Source organism: Cervus elaphus, chromosome 12 (genome assembly GCF_910594005.1).
Source record: "Cervus elaphus chromosome 12, mCerEla1.1, whole genome shotgun sequence".
Classification (NCBI taxonomy): domain Eukaryota; kingdom Metazoa; phylum Chordata; class Mammalia; order Artiodactyla; family Cervidae; genus Cervus; species Cervus elaphus.
In genome coordinates this window covers 31,411,239-31,429,772 of record NC_057826.1, presented here as the reverse complement: position 1 = coordinate 31,429,772, position 18,534 = coordinate 31,411,239, and the positions used below count along the sequence as shown (strand labels likewise).

At 36.3% G+C, this 18,534-nt stretch overlaps 1 protein-coding gene across 3 annotated transcripts in view; it reads left to right on the top strand.

The window, feature by feature from the left end:
* Positions 1-18,534, top strand: part of ARID4A (AT-rich interaction domain 4A) — a 58,532-nt gene continuing 39,998 nt past the window's right edge. For 2 of the 3 annotated variants that reach the window (XM_043919343.1, XM_043919341.1), the window contains exons 1-8: positions 1-139; positions 1,236-1,292; positions 3,071-3,181; positions 5,468-5,533; positions 6,666-6,756; positions 14,411-14,490; positions 14,580-14,674; positions 16,150-16,282. In XM_043919343.1, coding sequence (XP_043775278.1) covers positions 1,287-1,292; positions 3,071-3,181; positions 5,468-5,533; positions 6,666-6,756; positions 14,411-14,490; positions 14,580-14,674; positions 16,150-16,282 — 582 coding nt within the window. In that variant the 5' untranslated portion in view covers positions 1-139; positions 1,236-1,286. Of the gene's footprint in view, positions 140-625; positions 1,129-1,235; positions 1,293-3,070; positions 3,182-5,467; positions 5,534-6,665; positions 6,757-14,410; positions 14,491-14,579; positions 14,675-16,149; positions 16,283-18,534 lie in introns of those variants that run through there. The other variant, XM_043919342.1, reaches the window with a different exon arrangement.

Here is an 18,534-nt window from a genome sequence, read left to right as displayed (position 1 = left end):
GGCAGTAAATCGGGCGAGTGGGGAACCCGGCGCAGGAACTGCCGCCGCGGCCGGGAGTGGTGCTTCCCGGACGGGGGCCCACGGGGGTCAGCGGGGCGGAGGACTCGGGAGCTGACAGCGCGCACTTCACCCACAGTTGGTAGGTGGGGAGAAGGGAAGCGAGGGTACTGAGTGGACGAAGCGGCACTAGCAGCTGGCGCTGCTGCCCGGGGTCCCGGTGCAGTTGGAAGCTTAGGAGGTGGGGAGGGGGATGCTTGGCAAGCGGGGCGGTCAGCACCGGCGAAGCGGCAAGACGTGGAGCAGCGGCAGCAACTGCAAGAACAGCCTCCGCAGCAACCTCCTCGGCCGCTTCCCCAGGTTCCCCGGGAAAATGGCTGTGGGGCTGGTCGCGCCGCTAAGTTTGCTTCCGCGAGGCGAGGAGCGGACTGCTTAGGGGAGCCGGCCCCCAACTCCGCGGTGCGTCCTCCCGGGCGGAGTCCGTGGCAGGACCCGGGGGCTGATGGCTGGTACCGCTCTGGGCTGTACAAAAAGTTGAGGCGGGCGCGGGGAGGAGGCGGCGGCTGCCGCTGTGCAGCTCCCCTCCCCTCCCACACCCTGTCCGGGCCACCTCCCCTCCTCCTCTCCGCCCCCCTTCTCCCAGCCCTCTCCCCCTCGCGGGTCTTCCCTCCCTCGCGCGCCTCCAGGCTGAAGGCCACGGCCCCTGCCCCATTGGGTGAAGAAGCGCTTCTCCTTCCTGACATGGTGCAGAGCGGAGGAAGGAGAGCAATGGCGCCGTGACACTCCGCTGCCGCCACCGCGGGCCCGGGGCGGGCCGAGGGGGCCGAGCGGCGGAGGCGGGGCGCGGGCCGAAGTCGGGGTATCCGGGGGGCGGCCGAGAGAAGGCTGAGCGACCGCGCCTGCGAGGGGCCCGGAGAAGCCCAAACGGCGCTCTGCCCTTCTCCGGAGCAACCCGTCCGGGGGCACTGAGTTGAGCATTCCGGGTCAAAGTGGCTAGCAAGGCGGGGGCGCGGTGGGCCGCTGGCGAACTCCGCGGCGGAACCCGCTGCCCTTTGGCGCCGGTGGGGTTCTCGCCGCCCTCTCGGCTCCTGCGTCCTGGCTGCCCTCGGAGGGGATCTTATCCCTTCCCTGGTGAGGGTTCTGCCCCTCCCCGCTGGCGTTTGTTTACTTTCTTTCCCCGGGTCGCTCCCCTCCGTTGACTGATTCTGTGCCTGTCTTTCTCCTCCCCTTGGTTATAGCGACGGAGAAGATAGCTCGTTGAGCTGGAACCCCACAGATCGCCAGTGAAAATGAAGGTAAGTGGAGTCGACGCTGCTCGGAACCTCGTGCCCTGGACACTGCCTGTCGTGAGGCTGGTGCTATGGAATGTCATTTTTTTGGCTACTCAAAATTGATTCCTCTACTAAGCAGAGCTTTCTGAAAATGAGGACGTGTTGAATGGGTAAGAGATGATCATTGTGTCTAAATGCGGTCAGTTTGGCCCCTCTCCGAAGCAGTTAGCACTTTGGAAAGGCTGCTGCAGCCCTTCCATTGTTGTCCATTGGGCTAGTATTTTTAAACACTTCCTGTGTTGGCAGCAACCTTTGCAGAAGTAAAGCTTTTGTCCTGCTTTGGTTCTTTGGGGGATTTTTTGAATTTTTTTTCTTCCCCAGTGCCAATGAGATTTTCTAAAGAAGGAATGTGTGTATTGTGTTAGGGACATACCATTTCTTCTGGGGATAAAGTGAAATTTTGTGGCTAGAATATATTTGAAGGTGAACTAAAACTAAATTTTGTATATTATTATCATAACTAATAACACTTAATTTCAGTTCAGTACTTATAGTAAATATTTTAAACATGTACCCAACCTAAAAAAAAAATTCTTCTGAAGACATCTGATATTGCAGACATCCTGTGATGTTTAAAGGGAAAGGAGGGTATATCAACCTGTAGTTCTGAGGCATTGAATGTTTCAGGTCAGATAGTTATTTGCAAAAAGTATTTCTCATCAATTTGCATTATTCATAAATGCACTAACTTTAAATTTGATTTCTTACTCATTTACTGTTTTCAGTATAGTGAACTCTGAAATACAGTATTTTCCCAAACTTCCTCTTGCTTTCCTATCTCCTTGAAGTTTTGACGTGACAGTGTACCTTCTTTAATGTTAGTTGGGAAAATAGAATGAAAAATCATTTTCTACTTGAAAGTATTTCTCTAAATTGTACACTGTCACCGTTGCACTTAGCAATGTTGAATTGAATTTGTATGCATATACTTAACTTTTGAAAAAAGTTGGTGAAGTGACATTGAGATAGGAATCATTCTGTTACTATCAAGATTAAAATGAATGGAGGAATGATATTTCTCACATCTTTCAATGTATCATTCTGATCAAGACCATTTGCTGAAAGCAGATATTTCTTTCTGAAACTTAAAAAATATATATACCAAAATTAGTGTGATAAACTTGGTACTACTACTATCAGTTCACATCTCTGCATTAATCAGATAATTTAGACTTGAAGCTCTAAAATGCAGCACTTAGCCAATGATTTTTCTAAATAATGTTCTCTTTGTCAAAAAGATTAGCTTCATTATTTATACTGTTATAGTGTATCCAAGATGTTGCCTTTATGTAACTATATAAAACATTTAATTCTGTATTTGTTAGTATTAATTTTAATAGCGTATTTCTTTTAAGTTGAAAATAAAATTTTCAGGAGGCCATAAGTGAATAACTTAAAATTCTATGAGATAATATAAATAGACTTTTTCTGGATTCTTAAATTTTTTCATCTCTTAAATATATTGTAAAATTGTTGAATCATTTTGTACCTGGATGAGAATACATTATATTTCCCTACTGATACTTTATAGTTACAACTTAAAATGTTTTATGTTATCAAGATATAGTTTATTAAGTAAAGGATTGCTAACAAAGTGCTTTAGGAATATTTTTCAAATTATTAATGATATTAATAAGCCAATAATGTTAGAGTTCCTACTACTTGAAATATGGAACCTTTCAATGAGACTTGGGGTTGGGGAGAACAGCAGTGACCTTTCTATTTGATCTTTCTTTCTTCAGGCGGCGGATGAGCCTGCCTACCTGACAGTGGGGACTGATGTCAGTGCCAAGTACCGAGGTGCCTTCTGTGAGGCCAAAATTAAGACTGTGAAAAGGCTGGTAAAAGTTAAGGTAATTTTTCTTTCTAATGCAACAGCTTTATTAACTCAGTGGAAGAGAATTAGAGGTGAGGAGACTGCAAATCAACACTTTATTTATTGAATCACTACTTTGCTTACTGAATCATTAGTATGTGAATAACTGTTATATACAAAACTGTAGGAAAGGCACATTAGGAACTGGGAAATAAAGAACTCAAAATGAGAAATTACTCCAAACTGCTGCTATGAAAATATTGTACTCATGGTACTTTCCATTATTTGGATCTTTCCTGTTTGTGGTGGCTATAATCTGTTCTTTCCTTTCTTATTATTTTGGTAGAGGCAATTTCAGGTGGCTAGAAAAAGCAGTAGATTACTAAAAACAAAATCGTGGAAATTATAATTTCAAGACAGCATTAAAAATGATTTAAGAATTCTATTTAAAAAAAAAAGAATTCTATTTTTAAGATGCTTTTATGGCCAGAAAAACAGTTACTTATTCCTGTACAGTATTTGGAAATATAGAAAAGTACCGAAGGAGTAAAACCAATAGTCTACTTCAGAAATACTAGTATCATTTTTATGTTTCCTCCAAGAAATTTTTCTATAAAATGTTTTTAATAATCTTAGTTATTTAGACCACAGAAGTAATCCATGCTTATTATAAACATTTTTAACATTCTAGAGCTGTATAATAAAGTTCATAGAAGTCCTTTTTGATAGTATGCCAAAGAGATTTGATGTGTTCTAGATCTTGGGCTGTGCCTGTCGATAACAAGTGTTGTTATTACTGTTATTCATTGGATCATGATCTACTTTCAGTTTTGCAATTTGCTTTCCTACAAAAATTAAGCACTGTGAGAGGAGAAATTGTTTGTCTTGTTCTGTTTGGAATACCTAGATTAGTGCCTTCTACATAGTGGGTGCTTAAAATGTGTTGAATAAATGATTGAACAGTGGGTCCAGGACCAGCATCATCAGCCTCGCCTAAGAACTTGTTTAAAATGCAAACTCTCAGGTCCCTACCCCTGACCTACTGAATCAGAAACTCTGAGGGTGGGTCCAATGATTGTGTCCTAACAAGCCCCCAGGTGTTTCTGATGCATGTTGAAGTTTGAGAACCATTGAACTAGAAGAATGAGATTTGTGTGGTGGACAGATAGATTTGTCTATGATTATTATAAACTTTGTTTAAATTTTCATCTGATGGTGAAACTTTTCTCACGTATTATTAGGCTATCATTTGACATTCATTTATTTCTTGTTTCATTATATCCATTTTTTTTTTTTTTACAATATCAGCTATACAGGATCTACTTACCAAATATTTGCTTGGAATTCTTTTGAGAATTTTAACTTATTGTTAGCATCATAGCTCTTTATAAATTAACTTACTGAATTTAAAATCAATACCATCCTTGTTCTGGGAGGTCTTATCATACATAAATTACCTAGAATTTGAAGTTTCTCCTTATTGGGTACTTGTTCCCTTTCAGTTTCCCTCTCCCATCAACCCTCTCTGTTAATGTGCTGTGCTTAGGGGCTCAGTCGTGTCCAACTGTTTGCGACCCCATGGACTGTAGCCTGCCAGGCTACTCTGTCCAGTGGATTCTCCAGGCAAGAATACTGGAGTGGGTGACCATGCCCTCCTTCAGGGGATCTTCCCAACCAAGGGATCGAACCCAGATCTCCTGCATGTCTCTTGTATTGCAGGCAGATTCCTTACTGTCTGAGCTACCAGGGAAGTCCCTCTCTCTTAATAGAACAAGTTATATATGTAGGATTATCTGTAGTAGAAAGGAACACTTATTTGTGACTAAATTGCTTATCATATTACTATTTAGGTTTATTTTATAAAGGACCAGAAAATGTCTGTTTTTAATTTGTTTACCTTGCATATAGGGGATAAAGTTTGATACTGTTTTTATTTTTTGGGGTAATATACTTGGTGATGATGTGAACTTTTATGACTAGTTGATAAAAAGAAATTAAGGCAATTATAAGGTTTTACTGTAATCATGACAGGTTATAAATCTTGTATAGTTAATTCTGCAAATATTTATTAAGTGCTTATGATATGCATTGATACTTGCTAACTGTTGCAGATACAGTGATTAAAGAGGATTCTAGCCCTCAAGGAGCTCACAGTTAATGGAAGAGACAATAAACACAAACATAAGACAATGTAATAAGTATCATACCAGAAGTAACCACAAGATGCTAAGAAAGCATAGATTAAAGACATTTTTGTTACAGTGTTACCATAAATATATTATTTTAAAAGTAACATGTAAACTCGTGCAAAAATGTTTTTTAGGTACTCCTGAAACAGGATAATACTACGCAACTGGTGCAAGATGACCAAGTAAAAGGTCCTTTAAGAGTACGTATTTTGTATAGTTTAAAATCTAAAACGATTAGTCATAAATTCATACAGTGATTTATTGAATTTTACATGTGTGAATACACTTTTGTGTTATTAGAAAACAACAATACAAATGAGGTGTGTTTGTGTGTGTGTGTGAGTCGCTCAGTCTTGTCCGACTCTCTGCGACCCCGTGGACTGTAGCCCGCCAGGCTCCTTTGTCTGTGGGATTCTCCAGGCAAGAGTACTGGAGTGGGTTGCCATTTCCTCCTCCAGAGGTGTTGTATAGTTGATATAAATTATGACATTAACAATGTCTGTATCCTTAGGTTAAGAATGTTAAATGTCTTTAAGAAGAGTATTTTAATACATATGAATATGAGTTTCACTGCTTTTTGTTTTGATTTCTTGGATTGAATACTTTGTTTTTCATATTGTTACCACAGAGGTATAACTTGTTAACTGTGCTATACTAATATAAGTCTGAATGTTCTGTTGTTCAGACTTACCAAGTAAACTATGTTGACTTAATAATTCAATTTAATCAATACCTACATTACGTTTTCCATCCATGTCTGCCCATTTGTTTATGTTATAAATCTTTGTTATGTCAAAGTACCACTTCAGTTAATATCTGATATACAAAGCTCTGGAAACTGAAAGAAGTTCAGTTGGTCCATCTCTCTGTATCCAGGTGAAACTTTATCTAAAAGGTCCCTTCAATATAAATGCTGAATCCAATAGTCAATATTTCTATGAAGGAAAATTGAAGTTATTTTTATTATCTTTATGGTTTTTGGTTCTTATACTCCACAGTTTTCTTATAGGCAATATGATATAGTAAAAAAAGCTCTGAAATAAGACTTAAAAGACTGGGTTCTCACCCTGAATTCTTTGCAGATTATTTTCTCTTCCTGAGCCACAATTTCCAATGTATAAAATGGGGTAATAATAACTATCTTACATAAGCCTCAGTATTTTGGGGCTGGAACTGCATGATAAACGTTAGAGCACTATAAATGATAAAGATCTCTGGGAATATAAGGTAGACTTACCACAAATAGATATATTTTTTTACCCAGTTATATGATTGGTAGGAGTGATTTAGTTTATTTAAATTTGATGATGAAATTTTGATTTTATGTTTTAGGTTGGAGCTATTGTTGAAACAAGGACATCTGATGGATCCTTTCAGGAAGCTGTTATCAGCAAGTTGACAGATGCTAGTTGGTATACTGTGGGTAAGTAGTTAAGTAATTTAATAGGAAGGATTTAATTTGGGGAATTTCATATATATCCCTCTGTTTTGTAAATACATTGAAACATTATGTTGGCAGAGAAATATGTACTTTTTCTTGTCAATTTACTTGATATAGATGGGTAAAATTTTAATGACACCTTGATGGTAAGTATCAATTATCTCTTTACAGTAACTTGGCCATTTAGGGTTATTTCATCGAAGAGTGTACTGCTTTTTTAGGTTATCTTGATATTTCCCTTCAAGAAAATTAAACTCTATGGTTATATTTCTTCCTTTAGAAAGTCAGTACAACTTAGTCATCAGACTTTTAAACTTTTCTGGAATTAAAATTGCATAGTTGCAGTCTTTTATTGTATTGCTGCCTGTTTTATATAAGGGTAATACAGATGTTACCATGGAATTCACAGACTGAAAAAGTCCTGGCCAGAGTAGATTCAAGCCTAGATGATCATAGCTTAATTTTTGATTTTCAATGTAGTCAAGACTCTTAACATCTTTCTAGAAAGATATAAAAAAAAATATATATATATAAAAAGATATATATGCTGCTGGGTCATTCCCTGCCAGTAAAGAATCTGCCTGCCAGTATGGGAGACACAGGTTCGATCCCTAGGTCGGGAAAATCCCTCGAAGTAGGAAATGGCAACCCACTGTGGTATTCTTGGCTGGGAGATACCATGGACAGAGGAGGCTGGTGGGCTACAGTCCATGGGGTCATAAAAGAGTTGGACATAACTTAGCGACTAAACAACAATATATGTAAATACATTTTTAACGTTTCATGCATAAGCTTATGCTGACTTTAAAAAAACTTTAGTGAGTAGCAACAAGTGTCACAATACATATAAATGGAAACCTAAATATAGTACTCACGTAGTTGCTGTCATTGTGCTGATGAGAATAACAACAATTAGTATTTCCAAGTCTCCTTTCAGTACTTTGAAACTACACAGTCCTGCAGATATCTTCCAATCCTTGGCTTCACACTGAACATCTGTGGCATTGTTTTGTTTTTATATGTATGTCTTGGTATAAAAGATGTAATTATAATATTGTGGTTTCCCTGCAGAAGGAAAAGAAATGACCCTTTAGATTTATTTTTAGTTTACTTGATTTATTGCTTTGGATAAAAATCATTCATCTCTAGTTGATGCTCAGAGATGTGAAAAACAATCTTTAATTGAAAATTGTACTTCTGTGTCTTATGCTGTGGCCTTTATTAATAGTAGCAATCTGTTCTATGTATCTATTATTTTCTAACCATTTTTATTCTTAGATCTCTTAGAAGTTGATGTTGGTTCACAATGCTGCTATTATTCTGAACTCTATATTTTTAGGAGGGTTAGTTGTGGCTATTGATAGTTGTTTGAGATTTAAAACTAAGCTTAAAGTTAACTCTCATAGATTAGGTAGATGCAATTTTGCTGTATTAAATAAAGCAGTGGTAGAAATTAAAGGAGTTGATGGGTGCAGAAGCATGGGACATTATATGATGCATGTTCAGATACTAATGTACATCCTATTTGGTACTCAATATCAAGGTTACAGTCACAGTGCTAGTGAAGTTTTAATGATATAATGCTCAGCTTCTACAGAAGCAATACTTTTTTTCAGGTGTTCACTTTTTGGACTTCTGCGCCCCAGAATAATACTTCAATTATGGATAACAATTTCTATCCTTTACATGAATGGCATTTTAGTATTAATACTTAAAAAAACTAGTTGATACTGAGCATTCTCTGTGGTGATTTTCTGTGACAGGTAATTACAGAAGAAATAGTATAATTTTTTTTCTCCAAGAGCTTAGAATCTTAATTGCATATGATTCATGTATTAAACAGTGTACATACGACTCACATGGTGCTAGTTTAAAAGAAAGTGAGAATTTGAGGACCCTAGGTCTCTCCAATTTAGCATGTCTAGGATGGCAACCCAAGAATTTCTTTTATGAGCACATTGGGTGAATCTAATGCAGGTAGTACATAGTTACGAAAACAGGCCACATTTGTTGAAACAGAAACTAATTTGGGAGAAAAATGCAAAATAAGATTTTACATCTGTGTAGTGAGACACAATGATCAAAAAATTTTAAGATGGAAAGAGTAACTGTTCTCTTAAGGAGATTCAATGTAGCACTCTGCTATAAAGAGTGTTTAGATATTGAAGTATGCAGACCACATAAAGAAGGATCGGAGTTAGAAGATGGCAAAATAAAATGTGTGATCTCTCATGGATCACAGACTTGGTGTATTTTTGATTAGGTGGCTACTTATCAGTTGGATTAAATTCTTTTGTAATTTTTCTTGATTTCTGATTTCTAGCAAAGTGTTAACATAGGTAGAATCAGAAAGTTACACAAAAGTGTTATTAATGTTCTCAATGATATTTTTGGTTTTAAAGGAACTTGAAATTATGTCAAACTATTAAAAAATGAAACAAAAGGGGATACCACACTACTAGTTTGGATCAAATAGGATAAAATGATTATAATCATTAGTTACCAAAAAGTTATCTGAGAAGGTAATATTGACTCTTTATATAATATAGGTATTAATTTTTCCTATTATAACTTAATAAATTTTTAAAGAGATTATGGATCTACCATAACTCAATTAAAAAAAATGTAATATTACCTTGCCCTCTAAGTGTTGAATGATGAATAACACCAGTTCATGGATTTTGAGGTGGGGGTTGAGACTTGGAAATATCTCCTCTTCTATAATAAGACACTGCCTTTGTAGCATAGTTCATTCATTTGGCAGTTCTTATCCTTGCATTAAAGATAAGGAATGTATATAATTGTATTGTTAATCTGTCCAGTCATTCAGGAGATATCAAAAATCCTGCCAAATACAACTGTCAGTGAGACATTCTATAACTCTTCCTTTGCTTTTTTAGAATATAAAAATAACACACTTATTTGAAAAATAAGGAAAATGTGAGGGAAACTGAAAAACAAGCAAAATGTAAAGGAAGTAGTTGCTGTTTGCTTTAATTTATATATAAATGTACGTAGGTCATATATCAAGTTTAACACTAAAATCTTTTTTAATCTTATTTTTGTAGCATGTTTTTTAAGATTTGGGATTTTTTCATACCTTGTACTTATTGTTCTGCATATCAGTTTTATCATATCTCATGGAAATTCTAAGTTAAAGGAGTAGAGGAGGTTTAAGATTAAACTGGTGAATGAACTGACTTTTGTAGAATGTTCTCTAGGCTTAAGAGGCTTTTAATTTGATTAGAACCTCTTATGACAAGGCTTCCCTGGTGTCTCAGCTGGAGCCTGCAATGCGGGACACCTGGGTTTGATCCCTGGATTGGGAAGATCCACTGGAGAAGGGAAAGGCTACCCACTCCAGTATTCTGGCCTGGAGAATTCCATGGACTGTGTAGTCCATGGGGTCGCAAAGAGTCGGACACAACTGAGTGACTGTCACTTCACTTAAGACAAATTTGTTATAACCAAAGTCAACGACAGAATGTTTTCAAAGCCAAGTGGTTATTCCACTGACTAGAAAAGTTTCACTAACAAAAAAAGTACTAAGTAACATCTCTTCAGTCCTGTGATAGACTTTAACCCATTGTTTAAATAGCTTTTTCTGAGACTTAGCATTCCCATGATATTTTACTAATATAGTTATACATTTGAACATTAATTTCTTAGGTTTCCGGATTAATTAATTTTTTTATATTAGCTGCTGAGTGACATCTGTAGTTATCACAAATGATTTTGTAAGTAACAGAACTATTGTTTTTACCAAGGATATCCATAATTTTAAAGTATTTATTATGTGAAATGTTTTGTTAATTGTAACTACTATTGCTAAGTCTCTTCAGTTGTGTCCAACTCTATGGACTGTAGGCTGCCCAGTTCCTCTGTCGTGGGATTCTCCAGGCAAGAATACTGGAGTGGGTTGCCATGCCCTCCTCCAGGGGATTTTCCTGGCCCAGGGATCAAACCTGCCTCTCTCGTATCTACTGCATTGGCAGGTGGATTCTTTGGCACTGTGCCACCTGGGAAGCCCATACATATATGTATGTATATATCCTTTTGCATTGTGGTTTATCACAGGATACTGAACATAGCACCCAGTGCTATACAGTACGACTTTGTTGTTTATCAGAGTCAGAATTCTTAACTTTCTAACCAGTGTTCATTTTATGCCTCTGCTTCGTACCTATTTATTATTATTTTGATCCCCTCCTTAACTAAATTGTAGCTCATAGATTAACCTTCTAATGCTGGACTTCTTTATCTATAAAAGGAAGATAGTGATGCCTACTCTGCTGAGGCTGCTGTGAGGATTAGGACATAGTGGAAGATTAATAAGTAATAGCCAATTGTATCTTTGAATAGATAAAGTTAATTTACTGTTGTTGTTATCAGTTATTCTCCATCATTTAACAGTGCTGTGATAACCAGTAGATGTTTTGCATTTAGTAGTTAGACTGGATCCCTGTTGCTTTTGTTTCTTTGAATTCTAACAATTTAGGGTTAGGCTTTGTATGCTTTTGTATTAGCATTATTTTGTCTAGTGTGATTAAGGTTATCAGGTCTTAGCTTTGTTACTGTCGTCAACTTAGGTTTTAGTATTTATATAAAATTTACTGACAGGTATAATTTTTGTACTGTTCTCTTGCACTCAGTCAATAATATATTTACATGCCATTTTTGCCAAGTATAAGACATTTTGTGCCTTATAATTACTGAATCTTATACTCTGACTTTTTTTCTCTTGTCATGCTGTAATATTCATCTCGAACCAAAAATAAACTAAATTTACTATATACACCAGTTAATTATTTCACTCCTATCAAAGTGCCAGAGTCACTCTTCAGTGTCTTTAAATTACGTGTTCTTTTAGATGATACTTGTAACATGGAAGTTATGGAGAAAACTTCAGATAGATGGAACTTCTTCATGATTTTTATAATCAAGGATGTCCTGATTAAACAGGTCCACTATATTGTTGGGTTTTCTGTTTATCTTTTAGAACATCTTGAGAAATTATGTGGCTCAACAGACTTGTATAAAGTATTCAAATACATATCTTTGTATAGTTTTATGAATTAAAAAAAGTTCTTAAACTGCTTCTCTGTTTCACTTGAAGTTGGAAGGGTTCCTAGGTAAAACTGTACAATGGTTGTTTGTACCACTGTTGTCTTTCGTTTTTATGTCATTTCTAACCATGATAACGTATGCTGAAGTGAAAGTAATTTTTTTCTTTAAAAATTAGATAGATTTCAATGTGTATATTTAAAAAAAGAACTCATAATATTAAATTGTTGAAATTTCTCATCAGGGCATTTTTATTTGAGGCTGCTGTTGACTAACAATAAAAATTGTGAAAAAGATTTTGTTCCATAAATTTCATATTAGTGATTGGTCTTAAACCCTTATTTTCCTTCCTCACACCTCTGTGTCCTAACTGTGGTATATATGTGGTATATATGTGTATACGTATGTGTCCATTGTCATCATTTTTGCTACTGTATTATAGGGTAGACATTAAGGAAAATTGGAACTTTTAGGTTTCATTTTTTAGCATACTTACATTAATAATAGCATGAATTATTTTAAGTTTGATACGAGAGTTTCATGATTTTGAATTTTTAAAAGTGCAGTGGTTTATTTGTCAGAATTGATGATACCATATGAATCGTAATTGTGATATAAATGTTTAGAGCATTGTTAATCAAGTGTAGATTAGTGATATAATTGTTGGAGAACATTGTGTTTTATCTTGTCATTGTATTTGCAGGTGATCATTAATTCATGCATCATTGACAGTATGTAACACAGATGATTTTATGTAATCATTGAAAGTGAAAGTGAAAGTCACTCAGTTGTGTTTGACTCTTTGCGACCCCATGGACTATACAGTCCATGGAATTCTCCAGGCCAGAATACTGGAGTGGGCAACCTTTCCTTTTTCCAGAGGATCTTCCCAACCCTGTGATCAAACCCAGGTCTCCCACATTGCAGACGGATTCTTTACCAGTTAAGCTACAAGGGAAGCCCTTGTAATCATTATGGTTCTTTAAATATGTGTATCAGGAGTTTTTAATTTTCTTATTTTCTCCAGCATGTAAGAGAATCTAAAACTAGGTATCTTTAGCCTAAGAGGAAGAACTGACTGAGGTAGATAAATATTAAAGGAGTTGAGCACTCTTACATAATTATGTTTCTAGCATGAAAAAAATAAGTTTATGATTTGAAGACAGTATGTTTACTAATAAAACAACCCTTTAAGAAAAATTCAGGATTTCAATTACATAGATAGCATAGTAAAGATTCTAAGATGTTATTAAATTAGGATGATGTACAATTTTCCTTTCTTAACATTAACCTATTGTGTCAAAATAGGAAAACATATAGAATTATAAAAATTAAGATTAAATCTTAAAATTAATGATCATTTTTTGTGTATGTATGCTCTTCTGTGTATGTGCTTTTTCCATAACCTATATAAACATTTGTTGATGTGTACATGGCATTTTAAATATCAGCGATAAGGATTCTGTCTTCTTGTATTTTATCTTTTCATAATGCTGGGTATCAGGTGTCTTCTGAGAACATTTTCTTTGTGAATATCAGATATTAAAATCAGTATGTTTCTGAAAAATTAAACTTATAAAATTACCAAAATATATATAGCTAGATACATGGAGAGCATGCATGCTTGCTAAGTTGCTTCAGTTGTGGCCGACTCTGTGTGACCCTGTAGACTGTAGCCTGGTCAGTGGGATTCTCCAGGCAAGAGTACTGGTTGGCTTGCCACACCCTCCTCCAGGGGATCTCCTGACTTGGATTGGACCTGAGTCTTTTGTGTCTCCTTCATTGGCAGGCAGGTTCTTTATCACTGCTGCCACCTGGGAGCTGTTACCTTCCTTACCCTCATATCCTTGAAATATTTACACATACTCCACAAGTAGTATGATTTCTTTTTAATGTAGTAGAAGTAAAAACTTGACAAGGTTTCTGTGCCATTATGACTTATTTTTTAGAATTAAAAAAAGTTTTTCATCTTTCTAATGTCTCCTTGATTCTGCTTTTACTTCTAAACATCTTTCACCCTCTTCTAGCAAAAGAAACAAGTTGAATCTTGTGACTTTAGAATTTGGCAGCAAGTATTTCTGTTATAGTGGGTTATCATGCAAAGAAGTAGAAGCAGTAGGGTAATCCAACAGTATTACCAGAAATTAAACAGTTTCTGGATGTTAGAGATACTCTATTGATAACTGTTGCCAAAAAAAACCCATAATCCTTTTTTTTAAACCAGGTTTTTGCTTATTCTTCTAGGATTAAAGGTAATTTAATATCTATGCTTTGACTAGGTCATTAATGGTTTAAGAAGGTGGCTCTGTAATGGTAGAAATTGAAGAAGTAAATGAAGACACTTTAGCAGTTGGGGAAAGCCATTAACTTGTATTTGTTTGGTATCTATAGAATGCAAAATATGGTATGTATAGTTTAAAAGATTTTGAAGCATAACTAACATAATGGCTTTTAAGCCCCAGGTAAAAAAAAAAAAAAAAAAAAGCCCCAGGTAAATAGCAATAGTAGCGTTCTGTGCAGTTAAATTTTATTCAGTGTGAATAAATTCTCTGATGTCTTTTGTTTATTGCAGTGTTTGATGATGGTGATGAGAGAACGCTGAGACGTACCTCTCTTTGCCTGAAAGGAGAGAGACATTTTGCTGAGAGTGAGGTAGGGTGCCATGGATGAACATTTTGAATTGAACAGCAGCTACTAATATAGAGGCAAAAAGTGATTTAATTTGTCTGTTTCTTGTCCAGACACTTGACCAGCTTCCATTAACAAATCCAGAGCATTTTGGAACTCCAGTAATTGCAAAGAAGATGAACAGAGGAAGGAGGTCCTCTCTGCCAGTGTGAGTGTTTTCATGTACATTACAGTTATCACAACATTAAACAAGTGGTTTTTCTACAGTGGCCAAATTTGTTTGGGTGACCTTTCCATAATATCTTGCATCCTTGTTTTAGACAGTCTACTTTGAGCAGAAGTTTTTCTTTATTCTTGGACAAAGTAATAGAAATAATGATCACAACCCCTTTTTAAAACAGGCTATTTTTGTTTTGAGTTACTTTGCCAAATTCCTTGGCATCTCTGGTGGCGCAGTGGTAAAGAATCCACCTACCAATTCAGCAGACTCAAGAGACACGGGTTCAGTCCAGGTGGGGAAGAAACCGTGGAGTAGGAAATGGCAACCCACTCCAGTATTCCTGCCTAGAAAACTTGATGGATAGTAGAACCTGGCGGGCTACAGTCCATGAGGTTGCAAAGAGTTGGATGCAACTGAGCGTGTGCATGCTTATGTGTGTGCGCGTGCACACACACCCCCACACCCACAGATGCGCACGTGTGTGCACATGGCAAATGCTGTAATTGATATGATTTTCCTATTTGAAGTGAGAATAATGTGTTTTTTTAACCTATTTCAAAAACATTTCAAATTGAAAAATCGTAATCATAATACAATAAACTTTCATATACTCATCATCTTAGATTCACTAAATTAATAAAACTTTCTCACATATTTGCTTTATATTTCCTCTCTATATATACATATATTATTATTTTTTAATAATAATAATTTTAATTGGCTGAACCATTTAAGAGGAAGTTGCAGTCATCATTACTTACCCCTCGTTTGTGTAGGAATATATGGACATTATATAACTAAAGTATGATTATCAAATTCAGAACAGGTAACACTGATAGAATGCTATTATCTAAATAATATATAGTATGTATTTCTGATTTTGCCACTTGTCCCAATGATAGTCTTTATACCATCTCCCGTTTCCAGGATTCAGTCCAAGATCATGCATTGCATTTAGTTTTTGTGGTTCTTAAGTCTCCTTTCGCCTAGAAGAGTTCCTCAGCCTTTTTTTCTTTTCACGACGTTGACATTTTTGAAGAATACAGGCCAGTTGTTTTGTAGACTTTTCCTCATTGTGAGTTTGTCTAATTGTTTAGTTATCCAGATAGGTTAACTAAATAAACGTTCTGATGTGTTTAATGAGATCTTTTCATAACCTTTTAGAAAATTAGAGTGATTATCAGGCATCTGGCATGCATAAAAAGTCGAAGGGCAGTCTCTTAAAATGTATTTGGCACAGTAAGTACTTCATGATGATACAGCTTTTCTGTCCCAGCCAGTAGCTGGCATTAGAGTGTAAGTCCTGGTTCTCATTGATCTAGTGGATAGCTCAGAACTACTTCTGTGGGACCAGGGAAATACCTATTCAATTCTAGTGTGGATGAAGAAACTATTACCCTGGGGTAGTAACTATATCAAAATGGTTTATGTTAAGATCATGATAAAGTTATTCTAACTTTTAGTAATGAAGATGAAAAAGAAGAAGAAAGTAGTGAAGAGGAAGATGAAGATAAGCGACGTCTCAATGACGAATTATTAGGAAAAGTTGTGAGTGTGGTATCTACAGCTGAGAAGAGTGAATGGTATCCTGCTTTGGTAAGTATAGTTTTTTTGCAAGTTAATTAACCTTTTAAAATATTTGTTTAACATGGATTTTTAGAAACTATTTAAAATATTTTGAGAGTGTTACACACATTTAGTTCGGACTTCCTTGCAAAATTAAGCATTCCTCCTCCAGTCCCATGTACTTCAATGTCTTTTGTTATTTTCTTTCTTTAATTGTCTATAACCAAGTATTTATTGGAGTCTTTCAGTTTTTCCTTCAAAATGTGTCCAGTGGTCTCTTTTTTACTCCGTTCCCATTACTTTTTTTTACCTGATATATACTGCTTACCTCCAGCATTGCTTAACTTGATGCCTGAATGCCTTCTTCACTAAATACAAACTAATTTTCTAGAAGTAACTTTTTTTAGAGAAATTTTACAATACTGGTTATTCATGATAGCCCCATTCTCCAAAGAAAAGAACCCTGCACTGACTTCCATTAGGATCAGTTTTGCATTCTTTAGATGGACATCTGAGGTCATCCCTAGTTCTTAGTTTGTTTCCCATTTTCACTGTAAGCTGTCTACTTAAGGCTCTTTCTTAACTGCTCCCTGTATAAGACCCTTCACTCCTCCAGTCCTTTACCCCTTAAATCAATTGGTATTTACTGAGGATTTGCAGTGAGTTCAGCTTTTCTTAAAGCACCTTAGAAAATAAAGATGTACGAGACTTGTAATGCGTTGCCCTCATGGAGTTTACTGTACACATCTTAAAGGTAATGTTGTAGTTAAATATTATATAGTAATTTTTAAAACTTGATGTAGACAAGAAAATAGGACAAAGAGTATTAGGGAAAGGAAGGCTACACCTTGGCTTTAGAAATAGCAAATCTTGGGTAGGTTGGTAGAGAAAACTAATATTTGCTTACTTGGGGAAGGAATGAGAAGGTATGGGCAAGAGAATTACTTCACAAGAAGAATCAATAAACTTGGTAATACCTATCTCCTGTTTCTCCTCTTCCTTCTCCTCTCCTCTTAAATATGTCTCAAGGTTCAGCTCAAGTCCTAACCTTTTCTGCAAATTCTCTCCTAACTACTTCAACATAAGTATGCTCCCTTCATCTCTGTGTTTTGATATCACTTATATCTCTAATAATAATTTTTGCATAAAATATGTCCCAGATTAGATTAGGCTCCTTTAAGAAACGGAGGGCATTTTTTTTTTTTAAGGTTTCTATGTGCATGTAAATACATGACTCATTTCCTATGTAGTACATGCACTTTATATAGGGAAAGTCTGAAAGTCCTTTGAACCTTTCAGTTGTACAGGCTGACAAGTAAGTGGGCTTGGATTCAGAATACTCATCATAATTTGCCAAGAGATTTTAAAAAAATAATAAATGCCATTACTCAACAGGCTTATCATTTCTGAGGTGAAAAAAGATGAGTAAGAGTCAGTCTTACAGTTGATGATTTTAGTATAATGCAAGGATAATTCAAGTAACTGTAATATAAGATAGTTTGCATTCAATATTAGGACTTCTTGTCCTGAGACCTTGCATTTATTTGAAAGAAATCCAAAAAAAAAGCCTTCATGAAGCTGGTGCTTTTGAGCTGAGACTTGAAGGATTTAAAGTTAGTCAGCAGAAAAGTTCACTAGAGGATTTTCTTAGAAGAAGCAGAATAAGAAATAACAGGAAAGAAGTAACACGAAACTGTGCACTGGGAATCCATTTTGGCCAAATATTAGATGTGAATAGGGGCATAATAGGAAATGAGACTGGGAAGATAATTTGGATCAAGGGCAGAAGATAATTTGGATCTTCCTCCTAGTTGTTTTTATTTTATCTTATGCCTAGTGTCCCTCTCCTCGGTTATATTCTTCTTGTGTATCTTTTTGTATTTACCCCTCCATTTCAGTGTTAGCTCCTTGAAAGCTGACTATATTATTAGTCTAATAATTTCCAACACCAAACAAAGAAACATTTAATACCATCTGATATTAAGACAGCTGATATACCTTCCAAGACTTTTTAATTGTCTGGAGATACACTGTTTAATATGATAGCCATGAGTCCTATGTGGCTATTTAAGTTTAAACTGTTAACTAAATAAATATTAAATAGAATAAAAACTTTAGTCTCTCAGTTGTACTGGCCACATTTAAGGTGCTCACCCCCATGTGATTCATTGCTTCTGTATTGGTCAGTGCAGACGGAGAACATTTCCATCTTGCATAACGTTCTGTGGTTGGTGCTAGATCACAGAGGGGCTAATGTTGAGCAGGTACATTTCAGCAATTTA